The sequence below is a fragment of the Uranotaenia lowii genome, chromosome 3 (assembly GCF_029784155.1).
Source record: "Uranotaenia lowii strain MFRU-FL chromosome 3, ASM2978415v1, whole genome shotgun sequence".
NCBI lineage: Eukaryota > Metazoa > Arthropoda > Insecta > Diptera > Culicidae > Uranotaenia > Uranotaenia lowii.
In genome coordinates this window covers 222872027-222887239 of record NC_073693.1, presented here as the reverse complement: position 1 = coordinate 222887239, position 15213 = coordinate 222872027, and the positions used below count along the sequence as shown (strand labels likewise).

At 36.1% G+C, this 15213-nt stretch overlaps 2 protein-coding genes across 10 annotated transcripts in view; one reads left to right on the top strand and one right to left on the bottom strand.

The window, feature by feature from the left end:
• The window catches only part of LOC129753543 (protein winged eye-like), a 531910-nt gene that overhangs the window by 140352 nt on the left and 376345 nt on the right, over positions 1-15213 (bottom strand). For all 9 annotated transcript variants that reach the window (XM_055749366.1, XM_055749368.1, XM_055749367.1 and 6 more), the window contains exon 3: positions 4078-4289. In XM_055749366.1, the coding sequence (XP_055605341.1) occupies positions 4078-4289 (212 nt within the window). The remainder of the gene's footprint in view (positions 1-4077; positions 4290-15213) is intronic.
• LOC129753567 (40S ribosomal protein S25) overlaps positions 1-15213 on the top strand; it is a 458367-nt gene that overhangs the window by 299090 nt on the left and 144064 nt on the right. The window lies entirely within an intron of this gene.

The following is a 15213-nucleotide window of genomic DNA, read 5'->3' as shown; positions in this document are numbered from 1 at the left end:
GTGCTAAAAGTTGAAAAGGGACTGTATGAAAAAAGGACCAACATCAGAGTTCAGTTACTTCAAATTATTTCAACTTTCATACGCACCGTTGCCGTCTTTAACAAACTTCGCAGATTGCACCTATTTAGACCCCCGTGCAAATAATTTGCGCGCAGTAAAATCTGCTGACAGTCCTATACATAGACAATGGCACATATCGATATTCTTTACATCTTTGGATAAAATTGAATTAAAAATAATTGCGACTGGTGTGTCAGTCGAAATTGTCATGGAATCCATAATTGTTTGGCTAATTTTTCAGTGATTCGAAAAACGCCCAAATAATGCATGATTTATTTGTTCCACTTACACTCTTGAAAGCGAATGTACAGAATGCATTCTGTTTTCTGTTCGTTTCTTTTCATTTGCACAGGAGTCTAAATAGGTGCATTTTCCGCAATAAGTATAAAAACTATAATTGTTAAAAACAATTTTGTAAAGTGCGAAAAACCACACATTAGATAAATGTCGAAGAAACTTCATGATTTCTGGCATGGATCGAGTAAGCATATCGATGCTCAAAATAAATAATTCTGTACAAATAGCGCAAATGCAATTTTCTTGAAAATTCATGTCGCATGAACTGGTTAAATTTCGAAGAATGCAAAGTCTTTAATGGTTAAGATATTTGAAGAAATTTGCATCATTTGAAGACCTGTCCAAATCAGAACTGGAAAAGCAGTCAAAAAAAAATGTTTTGAAATTTTGAAACTATTTGAAAACTAATAACTTTACAAGCCAGTTCTAAAGATTTAATCAATTACATCAGTGGTTTTTCAAAAAAAAAAAAATGTATGCACCACCCTCTTTGGGTAAAATATCGAGCCCACCGCTCCTCAACCTTTTTTTGCAGTTTCTGGATTTTTTAAATCTATCTATATTTTTGTTTACGAATAAACTGAGATTTTCCGTGTTGAATTATTCAGAGTTTCGGACAAAATATAGAAATAATTTCTATTCTAGGTATTTGCTGATTATTCCTTAAATTCAAGGTTTGGACACTTTGGACTCATTCGAATCTTGTTTAAAATTTTGCAATTTCGCTGTAAAAATTTACATAAGGACTTCAACTTCTGAGCTTCGTTGATTTATCTGTAACCAAATGATTCACAAGCTAAAAAAACCCATAAAAGTTTAAATCCAGCTCGATTCTCAAAGATTTGAAGGCAATATTCTACAATTTTTCAAACTTTATTCGTGAAATTTTCATAATTTTCTACGCTTTTAATCATAGATTGCATCCTATTTCAATAAATTCTATCTTTATTTATGTTTTCTCATTTTAAAGCATTATTGCCTTATAATGGATGCGAAATATTTATCAATTTACAAAAATATGCGACCTGTAATACAAATTGTGTAACCTACGAAATTTGTTGTTCGATTAAAGTTTCCTTTTTTGTTGAATTAGCTAATCGCCGTGATAAATTGTTTGTTTTTTTATCGACTTTTTTTCGGCGAATAAATTTTTGTAAAAATTGTGTATGTTGCAATCGCTAGATTAAGTAAGTTTAAAAAATATAGTAAAATGGTATATTATAGAAAATAAATTTAATTTAAGGTCCGCTGAAAAGGAGTGAAAAGTCAAAAGTAGCTCGAAACGTCCAGACCTACTCACTATGGGGTTTGAGGCGGCAAAAAGTCAATAACTGAACTTTTTTATTATTACTAGTTAATAACTTTATGTATTTAACTAAGGTATTCCCAGTTTTTCAACTCATTATCTTGAATACTGAACGTACCACAGGCATCAGACTTTGAAAAATTGAAAAAATTATATGATGTAGAGATAAATTTAAATCACATATATTTCTATGGAAAATATATTTTTCTCAAATTTTAAGTACACCATATGAAAGCTTATATTAAAAGCTATCTTTTGAACCATTCAAATTTTTTACACACTAAATTGATCTATGATAAAAATGAGTAAATAATTAACTTATTCAAAAGTCAAAAACTTTAAAGCCTTGCCAAAGAAATCCCCGCATTTCCCCATACACTTTTCACTATCAAAATCTAGTATAAAGTCCTTAAACTGCAATGAAAGAGATCCAGGCACCTTAAAGCACCGTTTTTTGAGTTATAGTCAAATAAAGCTGAAAATATCATGCAAATGGGTAATTTTTACTCATTAATGAGTATAAACTCAACAAAGTAGTCGTTGGTTTGTCAAAAAAAATGTTTTTCATTATTGATCAATCAATTCGCACATTTTTCTCTTAAGTTTCATGAAATATCTTGATGTTATTTATCATTCAATGATCCAATTAGTCCAAAACCCGGTTAAAAATAAAAAATAAAATATATATAAATAAAATATAGAAATCTATATAAAATATAGAAATAAAAAGTAGGGTCAAAAATAACACCAAGCATCGTACTTTAAAAGTTATTTATACAAAATGTTTGTTAGAATTTATTTTAAGTTATTTAAAATAGTAATTTTCATACAAAATTTTTAAAAATAACAAAATAGTCTAAAACACCTAATCATACTTTTTGCCGCCTCATAGTGCAACTGGCAAGTAATTTTGTAATTAATTATTCGCCAAAAAAGTCGATAATAAAAACAGACAGTTTTCTTTTTCATAAGGCGTTCATAAAATTAACAAATAAGGCTTAAAAGATTCACAGAAAGAAAAGTAGTTTTTTTAAATTCAGTCTTGTTCTTTTCATTGATTTGGTTCTTAGTTTTGCATATTTCACTCTCGAATGGTTGTTAGAATTTTACAAAAATCATTGTGTAAAAATCAGAGGCATTTTACCGGAAAAGCCCAACAATATTGCATACAAATAGTGTACTTTCCCCAACATATCGCTGAGTTAGTTGGTGAAAATGGAAGAAGTAAGCATTGGAGATGGTTTTCCCCATACTTCCGAATCGTGGAAAAAACTGGGTGGAAACCGGGTCCGGTGGACAAAACTTTGGACCGGAAAAACATGCGTGCCTACGCTAGTAGATAAACTGTCTCAGTTCGGGATGTGGCCAAAAAAGTGGGATCCCCTCTTAGCATCGTGCCAAGGTTCGTTTTGATTGCTTTGATTTTGTTGAATCATTCAACCAAGTAGGGTTCCAACACAATAGAGTGAAGCTTAGACACTTTTAAAAAATTTGTTTATAAGAAACGATTCATAGTTACACAAAAATCACTAGAAAGATAAAATAAAACGCTTCTTTGGGCTCAACTTGATTTTTTTTTAGCGATTTTTTTCAGAGGAAAATATCTTTCTGTTAGAGTGACTAGCAGATTCGATTGAACGAAGCCAAAACAAAGACCGAGAAAAAGCTTCATCGTCAAGGGTTCCAACCAAACAGCGGATACGAGAGATTCCTCTGGAAGGTTTTTGAAAGGAACAAAAGATTTAGAAGTTCACTTCAAGGAAACAGAATGATTAGAAGTAGTTCGCCACTGGCTATTCCAAACAGCAATGGAAAGGAAGAAAGTTCAAACAGCTTTGCTCCTCAAATGGGAATATGTACTACAACTTCCTCCAGTCCAGTTGGGAGGCGACAATCGTTCAAAGTCCAGTCCAGTCCATTTGAGTCAGTGCCAGTCGTCGTCCATCGTTGTGGATCGAACTCTTGACCGGTGCAAATTCTCCCATAGTCATAACAATAAGCCAGTCATAAATCAAATTGCTAAAACATATTAGATCCAGCGAGGGTGAGAGAGACTGAAGGAATAAGAAGATGTGAGGCGGAGCCGAAGATGGAAAGAAAAAGGTCATTCTTCTTGATTGTATTCCAGCTGTTAAAATTGATTACTTCTTTGAATGGTCTGAGGAAAGACGACTGGCTGACTGCCTGGCTTCGGTCAGCATCCAGTCTTTAGGTGGTTAGACGTTTGGTCATCAAAATTAAGGGAACAATTTTATTCCTTTCCAGGAATGAACTGGAATCATTTTTAAATTCTTTTTAGATGAAAAGCAAACTTTAAAAATATACAAAAAAAAAACAGATTGAGGATTGAATGTTTCATTCAAAATCCAGAATCCAGAGTGTGTTTTACTAAGTATACTTCTAAGGAGACTCACCTTCGCCATTGGCTGCTGGGTGGAACTCGAACGGAACGGACCGATTGCCAACGGTGGACGCGAGCGACGTCGGTGGCCATAGGTTCCGATGGGTTGGCGGTGGCAGCGGCGCGATTGACGACGACAACGATGACGACGCACCGAGGTTGCCACCAGGTCCCATTAAACGGCCATTGCCGCTGGGCCCCAACATGCCTTCCTGGCACGGCGCACTGCAAAGTTAGGAAAGATGAAAAGGGAAATTTAGTTCAAAAGTTATAAAAAGATTGATTTGTAAAATTTACATATTTTTGTGTAAAATGTACACATTTCTGTGTAAAATTTATTCAATTTTATGTGTAAAATTTATTCAAAATAATGATAAGTTTGTATAAATATGACAGAAGTTCTCAAGATTACGTTTATGGCTCGAAGGACCAAAACGTGGCAACGTGAATCGGCTCTAACTTGGCCTTTTGAACAGAAACTTCCAGATATTATCACTTCCGATGGGCGTCAGCGGTTCAAATGTTACAACGAAAAAAAAAACCAATACTCCCGGTACTTCTTTGAATATTGTTCTACGACGATAAGCCGCAGCAAAAGGGCATGAACTTTTTGACTTTTGTTTTGCGTACCTATCTTTCTGCTTTTTTACCATTTGTTGAATTATTCTTCCTTCAAGGATGTTTTTCTGGTTGTGGGTTGTGTTGCGGCTTTCAGCATGTTTGTTTTCATTTGTACACTTTTTTTCGTCTTCAACTTTTGCTTGAGTTGTGTTTTTGCGGAAGAGCGAATTTCTTCCCGGACCAAATGCAACGCAATGCAACGCGCGATAAAAAAAAGGGTTGCGTAAAACCGCGAGCGCGGGAAATGCGATAATTTTTTCGAAATTTGTTTTCTGCTGTTGTTGTTTGTTGTCATTCTCTGAATCGCTAATGGGCAACGGCTTTGGATTGTGTAAACAAGACGAATAATAATTCCGAATGCAAATATTTGATCCTCCGAGGAAGGGTGCTGGTGCCGACTGTAAGGCCATCTAAGCTCTTGAGGTTTGGTTTTTAAAGGCAAAAGAAACAGAAGCAAGGCTTCAAGACTCATACCCCTTAATTTTTATTTTTAATTTAAATGAGAGTAACAATGTAACACAATTGTTCCGATATGCAAATTCAAAATTTATGTTTGAACTCAGAATTTTTGTTTTAGTTGTAGTTTTCCTGAGTAAACAATTTTCTCTGACTTTATTCTTATGATAAACAATTTTTCTTCGTTCAACACAAATCAAAACTCATAAATAAAGCGTTTGTCTTCTATGAAAAAAGGAGAGACCTTTTGAGGTGAAAAATCTTGAGAAGTTTTCTCAAACATTCCTTAACCTAGAAGTAAACAACAAGTGACCGGAAGTCTCGGCATATTTTACGTGATCACGCATCTTCAATGAACAAGTGAGATGCATGGTATTACAATCACGAAGAATAAAAACCTACATTACATTCACGCTTCGCTTCAAAACACCCCGAAGAGTGTCCAGGTTGTAGGAAAGGGGATAAAAATGTTCGCCTCTCGCGCTACCATAAATCTCAAACCCGTCCATGGATGGTAAAATTTACGACCCGTGCGATGCGACGAGTTGGGGTGTTGAAAACTATTCACCAAACGACGAGAGACAAGAATCGGAAAAGTTAAAGAGATTGGTAAGAGTGATTTTCAAAACTTTTTTTTTTATCAAATCAAGATTATTTTTGATTCAATGTGAAATGTTTTGAGGATTTCAATCACAATGGAATGACATATTTTCGTAAAATGAATAAACCGTTTTTGTTCGTTTATACATAAGGGTGGAATAAATATGAAATTCATCTTTTGTCACCCCCTTAGATTTTTTATTATCCCGATGGTGGAAATTAATTAAGTTATCGGTGTTTTATTGAATTAGCTCAAATTTCAAATCCTTCTCGTGTCACTCGGAGTTGGATCATCGCAAGGGGGGGATAATAAAAAAAATAAACTAATAAATTGGAATGAGTTGTATGAAAGCTTGCATGCAATAAGATTGCATACTATATCGTTGCACAAAACCCTTAAATCAAGTAATTTTCTTTCGAAAAAATCAATCAATAAAATCCAACATACAAAAGGTGATAAAACTCTCATCTTCCATAATTTGTTTTTTTGCTTTTGAGATCTCTCGGATTTTTGATAAATCATCCGAAATTTCCATTAAATAGTTAAAACTTTATTTATTCCCCCCTTTAGGTTCTTTGGAAATTTCTAAGGGAGGGTGAAAAAAGAAGAAATTAATATTTTTCCCGGCCGAAATTTTTTTTAAATGTTCTATCTCATATAACTAGTTTTTTTTTGTGCAAGGTGAATTGTTTGCAAGTTTGGGTGCAATCTGTTTCAATTTTTTGAAAATTTGGATTATTTTTTATAATCTCCCCCTCGGGATGTTTCTACTCCAAGTGACAGAAGAAGGATTAGAAATTTGTTCCGAGCTGATATCATTTGACAAAACGTCTCTAGGCGTCAAATTTGTTACATTAATTGAAACAAGCTAAAAGAATAGTACAATTCAGTTACTGAAGTTGAAAAGGACATTAACAATCGAACATAAATATTTTAATTTGTTCAGATAAGGCCAACGTTTCTTTGAAAAATTATTAAGAAAAATTATAGTGCTACGATTGAAAGCTCCAACTCTTCGTGCTCGTGTTGAGATTGTGAGAGATTTTTAAAATTAAAAACGTTTGCTCTTATTAGTTAACAATAAGAGAAGATTATGAAGAATAGGTCACAAAAACAATCTAGATTTCTATACTAGGTTCTAGAAGTTATGAACTAAACAATTTGTTACCATATCCTGAAAAAAATGAGATCATATTTCATAATATTTAGCACATACTGGGAAAACCTGGATGATTCCAGCCATCCAAATACCGTCAATAAGTTGCAGATTGTGAAAATTTCCTGGCAGTCATGAATTTTTCTTTTATTTTTTTTTCCTATTTAAAATCCATTTTTTGTTCATTTTCTTCTAACTATTTTTCGTGAAATATTCATGGCTCAGTTTAAAGATGATTCGAGAAATAAAAGGTTTTGCCTTTTTTGCTGAGCAAGCATACCATGTATGATAAAACACTGGATTTCAAAACGATTTTTTCATAACTGTGTAAATATAATACCTTTCTATACAAATTATTATTTCCGATTTGTTCGTATTCGATTTGTGTACAAACCTGTTAAATGAGACATCAGTAAGCATGGTTTTCACAATTAAATTTGAGTAGGCGTTGACTCTCGTGGACGTCAAAAGTTTTCGTTACGTGAAAAAGTCGTTCTAACTGAGGAAGAGAAAAGTTTCAATATGGAAGAACCAGTATAAATTCCATTTGAAAATAACCCCAAAGGTGTTCTAAATTTTGGAGTGTGCCGTAGCAATATAAATAAATCTACAGGATGTGGGAAGAAACGAATCAGATGTAGAAACTTCGGTTGCAGTAGAATCAAAAATCAAAGCAGCATCAGCCTGGATCCTACCAACTTTTCATGTATGGTTCCGAACCAGCGATGAATGTGTCCTGCCGCGACGATAACCTATTTGGTGAAATCCAACTTTTTTTACGGTTTAAGACATTTGCATTGTATGATTTTTATTTAAAGTTTTTGTACATAAAGCATAAAACGTTTGGTAGGGAACTCCACGCTTTATTCCTCCACTTGTTCCAGTATTTTTTACGGTATTTACCAAATGGCCGTAGAAATCTGTGCAATGCATATTTAAATGTAACAGATATCACGTTGAAAAGCCTTCCATTTTACAATACGATTACATATTTTGGCTATGTTGAAGAAGAAGAAGAAGAAGATAAAGGTATGGTTTTAACAATCAATACGTCTTATCATTTTCAATGCAAACACTCTAAAAATGTCTTAGGTAACGTCTTTTTGATGGTGATCGCTGTTCTGGAATAAACCGTTAATGACCGAAAGTGGCATATCCTACACAGCAAAAAAATTCTAAAAGTATACGGAATCTAAAACACGAGTAGTCTAATTTTTTACAAGTGTAAATCGACGACGATGTAATTTTCAACTCCTTTTGATGTAATTTTAGTCTTTTTTGTGAAGTGAATAGAAATACATTGTTTTGCTATAATTTTACATTCCGTGATGTAAAAATCAAGCGGTCAATGAATTTTATATCACAAACAGTGTAAAATTGTATGTTTGATTTAAAATTAAAAGGAAATGTGAAACTTGTGTGGCGCGCGTCGGTTAAAAAGTAAACAAGTAAGAAAAATATTCGAAAACGAGTCGTAGGCGTAGCTCTAGCATTTCCAGAATCCTTCAAAAGCTGGTAGGTCCATAATAATGTCATATTGACAAAAGAATGCTGTTGAAATTAATCAGTTTTCTCTCCATTGCAGCAAGATAAGATTTTTCGCAGCGGCAGGGATTTTTCGGAGAAATTTTCGTCAGGCGGAGGTGACGCTGACCGAAAAATGATGGTGTTCTGGGACGAATCGAGGATCCTGGTGACGGCCATCTGTACAACATCACCGTGCTGGGAATCATCGGATGAAACAAAAATTGCAGGCTGACAGTGTGCGTGATGATGTATGTCTTTTTAGGTTATTTTTGGAAATATATGCGAAATTAAAATTTTAAAAGCAGCGTATTCATTCATAGACAACTGAATACTGACTGAATATTTAGCAAAGATGTCTAATATTTACGGTAATAAATCTTGAAATTTACATCCCCATGTATTTTTACACGACGGCTTTCGTCGCCCGATTTCGTGCATTGTTTTCGATCTAAATTTACACGCCTCAAAAATTACATTCTTGAAAAAAATACATCGTGATAGAATTTTACATCAAAATCGATGTTCCGTTTTCGTGCATCGTTTTCGGTCTAAAATTACACGAATTTTTCTTGCTGTGTAGATGGTGTCAGTTTTGAGTTGATTGAATTTTGCTGAGCATGATTTGATCAATCATCTCTCGCTCAACGCTTTACTCGGAAGCAAAGGTTGCTTTGAGGCAGCGAAAACGACAAAACCGATGACGCTCTCAACAAGGCCCGCCTTCATGAAGCAATATACATTCGAGGCAGCGAATCCAAAAAACCAAACTAATGGCTCTCACTCATCTTCTGTTAGGGGAACATGCCCTATTATGCGCCACCTAAGCGAATCGCTGATTTTCTATGTATTCCACGTACAAATTGTGTTAAAAATGGGTGCAATCGTTGAAGAAAATTGTTTTCTACAAATGCCTATGATTTTTTATTACTCAAATGACTATAGTTGCTTCAAAAACTTGATTTTTAAAAACCTTATTCAAAGCCACAGAACAAAACTGTGTTGCAAATACGCGCCGCCGTGTATTCAATATGCGCCTAGCAGCCGAACACACCCGAAAGCAGCCGAAGACCGAAAACACACCAATACTTACAGACACTTTGAATGAAAATAAAATCAAAGTGGACTAATCAAAATTTAAAAAAAATATATAAGTTGATTTTTTGGGCTGAATTAACGCTCAAAACAAGGTTTTAGACTTTTTGTTCATTTTCAATGAAAATTGGCCTTTTTGAAAAATTAATGCTATTTCCAGCCTACTATGATTGGCGCGTTATAACGAGCGCATGGGCCGTGATAAAACATACCCATAAAAAGCATACCATAGCGAGTTCGGTATAATTTTTTAGCATTAAATCGTAGTTTAGATTCTCCTCTATCGATGTGTCAGAAAATATTGTCTTATTCGTTTTTCTCTGCTTGGTGACACCTTATTGAAAGTGCTTTAAAATTTAGATCGAAATGAAGAAAAACCTAAATTGTGGAATTATCACGACACAGGAGCATTTTAAGGAAAAATTCATACTTGCCATGACCAATCACAGCATTTAGAACAAATTGGTAATATTTTGCATGCTTAAAATGCTTCAGATTCTTCAAAACAAGGGTGGCGCGTATTAGCCACATGGGGCGTTATATGAACTTTTCCCCTACAACAACCTTGAGGGAACCGAATTCAAAAGGCAGAGCAAACCCGAGTCTTCTCGTTTGTGCCAGGATCGAATGCGTGAGGTTTTTCTGCTATTGCTATTATTGCACAGCAACTGCACACAGGCAGCTAGTTTTTTCATTTCTTTTTCTTCCCCCCTCTTTGCACCATACGTTGCGGGCCTGTGCAATGAAAAAAGTTCGGTTGTTTTGTTGTTGCCTCAACCTTTGTGGCGAGGTTGAAGATGTTCTCATCAACGACAGCTATCGGCTGGAGTTATTCAAATTCAACAACGTAAATGAATATGTACGCCTCGTCTTCTTCATGCATCATGTAGCAACCGAACGTTGAGAGAGTTCGTTCGGAGCAGCAAACGAATAGTATCTTTCAGAGCAGATCCTCCTCATGGGGGGAGGTTTGAATGAATGTATATGTAACGCCTCCTGTATAGCTATGCGAAGCCTCAAAGCGTGTATTTTGAATGCCTCTGATGAGAAAATTGGTGAGGATTTCAATCACTGGTCTCAAGTCTCACCTTTTTAATCTTTCGTCATACATAATGTTTCATCTCACTTTCTAACACGTCGTTTCGCTTCCTTATGTCGCACACATCAATCCGACCAGACCACTCATGTCTCACATTTCACGTCTCATGTCTCGCATCTCGTGCCTGGTTTTCGTTTAAGCTAGGCACGTCCCATGCATCACATCATTTTCTTGAGTCTTATTTTAACTTCTCACGTTTTACATCTCACGCCTCATGTCTCACCTCTCACGTCTCTCATCTTACGTTTAGCATCGTTCATTCAACACATCACTTTTCAAATCACACCTTCGCACATCTCACGTATCCCATGTTCATAAATGGGATACGTGAGATGTGTTTTTATGTCTCATGCCCAGGCTTCTTCGATTCTCTTGATTTTTGCTCACTTTTTCTCATCTACTTGTCAAACGCCTGAGAGAAATATGCTCTTTCAAACTCAAAGCGATCAAGTTGCCCACATTTTATTGTAGAGCATTTCAATCACACAGTCACCTTAATAATATCATTTTCGCATGAAGAAATGTCCATCAGCTTCTCAGTTACTGGCTGAGAAATCGACAACAAAGTTGTGATGCTTCGGTTATGATTTATTTCAGCACTAGCAGACCCGGTGTGCTTAGCTACATGTCTCTCAGCAGCCGATAATTAAATGGGCTTTAAAAATGGACTCACAATTTTTTGGAGCGAAAAAGTTGACTAAATATCTACTTTTGATCAAGATGAGCAAAATGAAGCCTGCTCATGCCTGATGTCTGATTATCTCACGTCTAATGTCTTGCATCTAAACATTTGCTCGATGTCTTGATAAACATTGCCGCCGACACATAAATTGCTCCCATCAAGCTTTATACGACAGAGTAACGCGTCTTTAAAAGAATGATCAGAAAAGAATTAGGCTTCATATAAGCGAGCACGTTATCCAAACAAACGGGAAAATTGTGCCTAACGCGTCTTTAAAAGAATGATACACGCAAAATAGTTAATTGATTAACTTTACAGGATTTTTCACGTAAAATAAGATTTGGTAGCATAACATCATTCTACGTGTGTCTTGTAAAAACTCTCCAACCGCACGGAAATTCTTATTAGAAAAGAAAATTTTCAGCCAGTTGATTTTGTTAGCTGTAGCTGAAAAATGTTTTGTCTGTTGACAAACGGATTTGTTTAGTTCTCATCAGCAAAAATTAGAAGATTTCCATTTGTCCTCCATCTTCCAGAAGAGGAACCCCTTTATCTAGGAGGATTTTATTGCTTTTAGCTTTGTCTCCTGGTGAGTGATAACAAAGCTCAATTATAATTAGTTAACATATGATTTTTCATCTTAAAGCAATCGCTGTGAATGCAGTGACCTTCCGTTGGAACTGGTAATGGTAACTCGTTCTTTGGTAGGAGTCCTACTGAAGAACGGCCCGGGTTATATTTTTGTGTTTAGTGTTGTGTGTGATAAATTTAATTCGCGATAAAACTTATTTTATTTTAACTCAATAACTAAAAATAAATTTAAAAAAAAACAGTAAAGAAGATCCAAATATCATTTCGATACTTAACAAATTTCATGTTTTGCATCCTCAAAACATGTTGAAAGCACTAAAAATTCACGTGAGTTGTAAGTGATGTTCATAGAGAAAAAAATCCTATTATGGAAACGTTTACTTAGTATACGCAGCGCACTAGATTGGACTGCGCACTCATGGCTGCGACATTTGTGTGAACTCGTACATTTGTGCGACCTGTCAAATCAGTGTAAAATCTATCGGAGTTCTACACGCTAACCGCTTTTCAGTCAACCTTTGTACGGATAACTGTGACTGCAAAACATTCCCCAAAACCAATTTTCAATAAAAGGGAAAATATTTTATTCGTACAAGTTAAGTGACAATGAATTGGAAATAAAAATGTTCTTTTTCACGTAGTAGCTGTGTGCAGAATATTTTGCGTGTATGTATACGAAGCAAGCTACTAATTTATCTGATATTATGGAAATTTACTGCCAGCAGATCAGTTCTCTGAATCAACTTTGAAATCTGTCTTTTCCGAGTATTTTACCATTCCTCAAAAAGTGATTTTCCAATTATAAATCCAATAATAAAAAGAGAGAAGCTAATCGTTCACTTTAGCGAGTTATTCATATCAACTTATTCAAAGCAATACACACATTAACGACCCCCGGCCGCTAAGCCAATTAATGTTGGTAAACTTTGGATCGCAATCGTTTCCGTTTGATCTTTTCAATTTCTTTTGAGAAGGAACAAAAACAAAGGAAGTTTAAAAAAAAGGTATGCAAACATGAACCTGACCTAGTCGAAAAGTGCAACAACTGCAACGGCGCACGGGACGACGACGCCTGCGGAATATAACCGAAACTTCACAGGAAACCGTGAAAAGATAGCGATTGCTAAAAACTAGCGAAGTGCAGCGGGAAACAAACCTGAATTTCCGCGTGTTGCATTTTTCTTCCGTCATCGTCATCGTCGGAACCGGTTGATTCTAACATTGGGAATTTGCCCGGCTGCCATCTCCAAACCCTTCTTGCTTCAGAAACGCGAAGGGCGAGGTGCAAAAAGTGCAACGCGGCTGGTGGCCGACCACCAAAAGTCGTCCCCCTTTGCTTCGGAGCTCTCCACCACACATAGTACATACCTAAGTGAATAGAGGGATTGAAGAATTATCTTAATCTAAAATCGCCAGAAGCGCTCTGCTCGATGAGCATTCCAGTGGACCTTCCTTCCTCATCAACGACCTCTGCACCACGTCGAGCGAGCGAGCGAATGAACGAACGACGAACGGATTAAACAATGCAGTTATTCTTTTTGTGTGCGGTGTGCCTCCTTTCGGGCAGGGAGAACGATTCTGCACTTTTATTTCGTGATGTGATTTAACGGATTTAACAGTACGGGCCACAGCTGGAGGACTTCGCCTCCACTAACAATTCTAGTAGGTACCTAGGTCGGGTTTGTTTGAATTGGGGAAAAAATCGCACTGGAACTATCTCACCTTGCCAATCAACAACGTGCACCCACCCACACTGTCTATCGAATTCATTCTCGGGACAATCGGGACATCGAGGCCGAACGAGCGAATTCGGCTCGACGAAACATAAGAGACCGTCCCATTGTTTGTTCTATTGTTGTTTGCGATCCTGCCGATCCGAACGAACGCCTGGAGCTGAAAATCCCAGGGACCCCCACCAATCGATTTTCTCTAGTCGTTTTCCGTGAGCATTCCGACAACCTAACATATACAGTCGGTCCGGGGAGTGATCATTGGCCAACGAGCGAACGAGGACCATTTTTGCATAATTGCGCGTACGTTCGGGTGGAACACAAAATTTATGTTTGCTTTCTTTTATTTTCCCGGGAGGCCGGAAAAGCGTACGTACACTCACACATAGAACTCACCACCAATCCGGTTGAAATAACAAAAAAGAGCGCTGCCGTAAAATTCATTCGTACAATCTTTAGCCTGGGCTGGGGATTTTCCTTTTTCCCTGTTAACTGAAAAACTACGGAGCAGAGTGGAATACCGTAAGCTGGCGGGATTTGACCTACATGTCAAATGAAAATTTTCCAAAATACTTGAAAGATACACAGAAAATAACAAAAAAGGTAAAATTTATCGAGATAGCTAGTTGAACGCTCGTGGAAGACGAAAAGGTAACTTTTACCTTTTCGAGGTGAAACTCACCTCACAGTGAGGTAAAGCTAACTGAATCGAGCTGGAAAAAGGCCTATTGTTTACGAAAAAAAGGTTAATCTTACCTCGTAGCGAGGTGAAGTTCACCTGAATTGACCTGATAAAAAAACATTTCACCTACCACCTACCAAATACATTTCACCTAGAAAAAAGGAAAATCCAGAAAAGGTAAAACTTATCTCGTAGCGAGGTGAAGTTGACCTGGATTAAGCTAAACAAAACGGTACAATTCACCTCGAAAAAAGTAACTATTTGCCGAGCCCGTTTATTGAGATTAAGCTGTTTTGTCATTCAGGAACAAGTTTTGCTTGGTGCCAAATGTTTGAAAATCGGAACAGAATGGTAAGTGTTTTCTTAGATATCAATTGATTTTGCTGCTTTTCGTCAGTAGTTCATTGCTTTTGTTTCAGATTGGCCCACAGAGCTTCGAGGTCTATTCCACGTAATTTTCCAGATATCCTTCCGGAAAAGCCGGACCTGACCTGATTAGTTAACGCAAACGGAATTTCCACGAGCCTGTTGAAAAAAGGGCATGCCTCAACAATACATTTTCATAATAAATATAAGATCAAAGTCCCTATTTATCTGAAATAAATATAATTTTTTTTGATTAATTTTGTTTTTGTTTTATTTTTATCTAAGAAACCAACCAAACTAACTATAATAGCATTTACCTTTTAAATCAGTGAATGGGAAAACGGTATTATTTACTGTTTTGCTAAGTGAGTGCGAAAAAGGTAAAATTTATTTTTTTTCTAGGTGAATGAAAAAAAGGTAAAATTTACCTCGAATGAAGGGTGGAAAAAATGCACCTCGCTTTCGGTAAATTTTACCTTTTTTTTATTTTCCGTGTATTGTTTTACACTGTTAAGAGCACCTGTATCCGTGGTCTATACTTGGGTG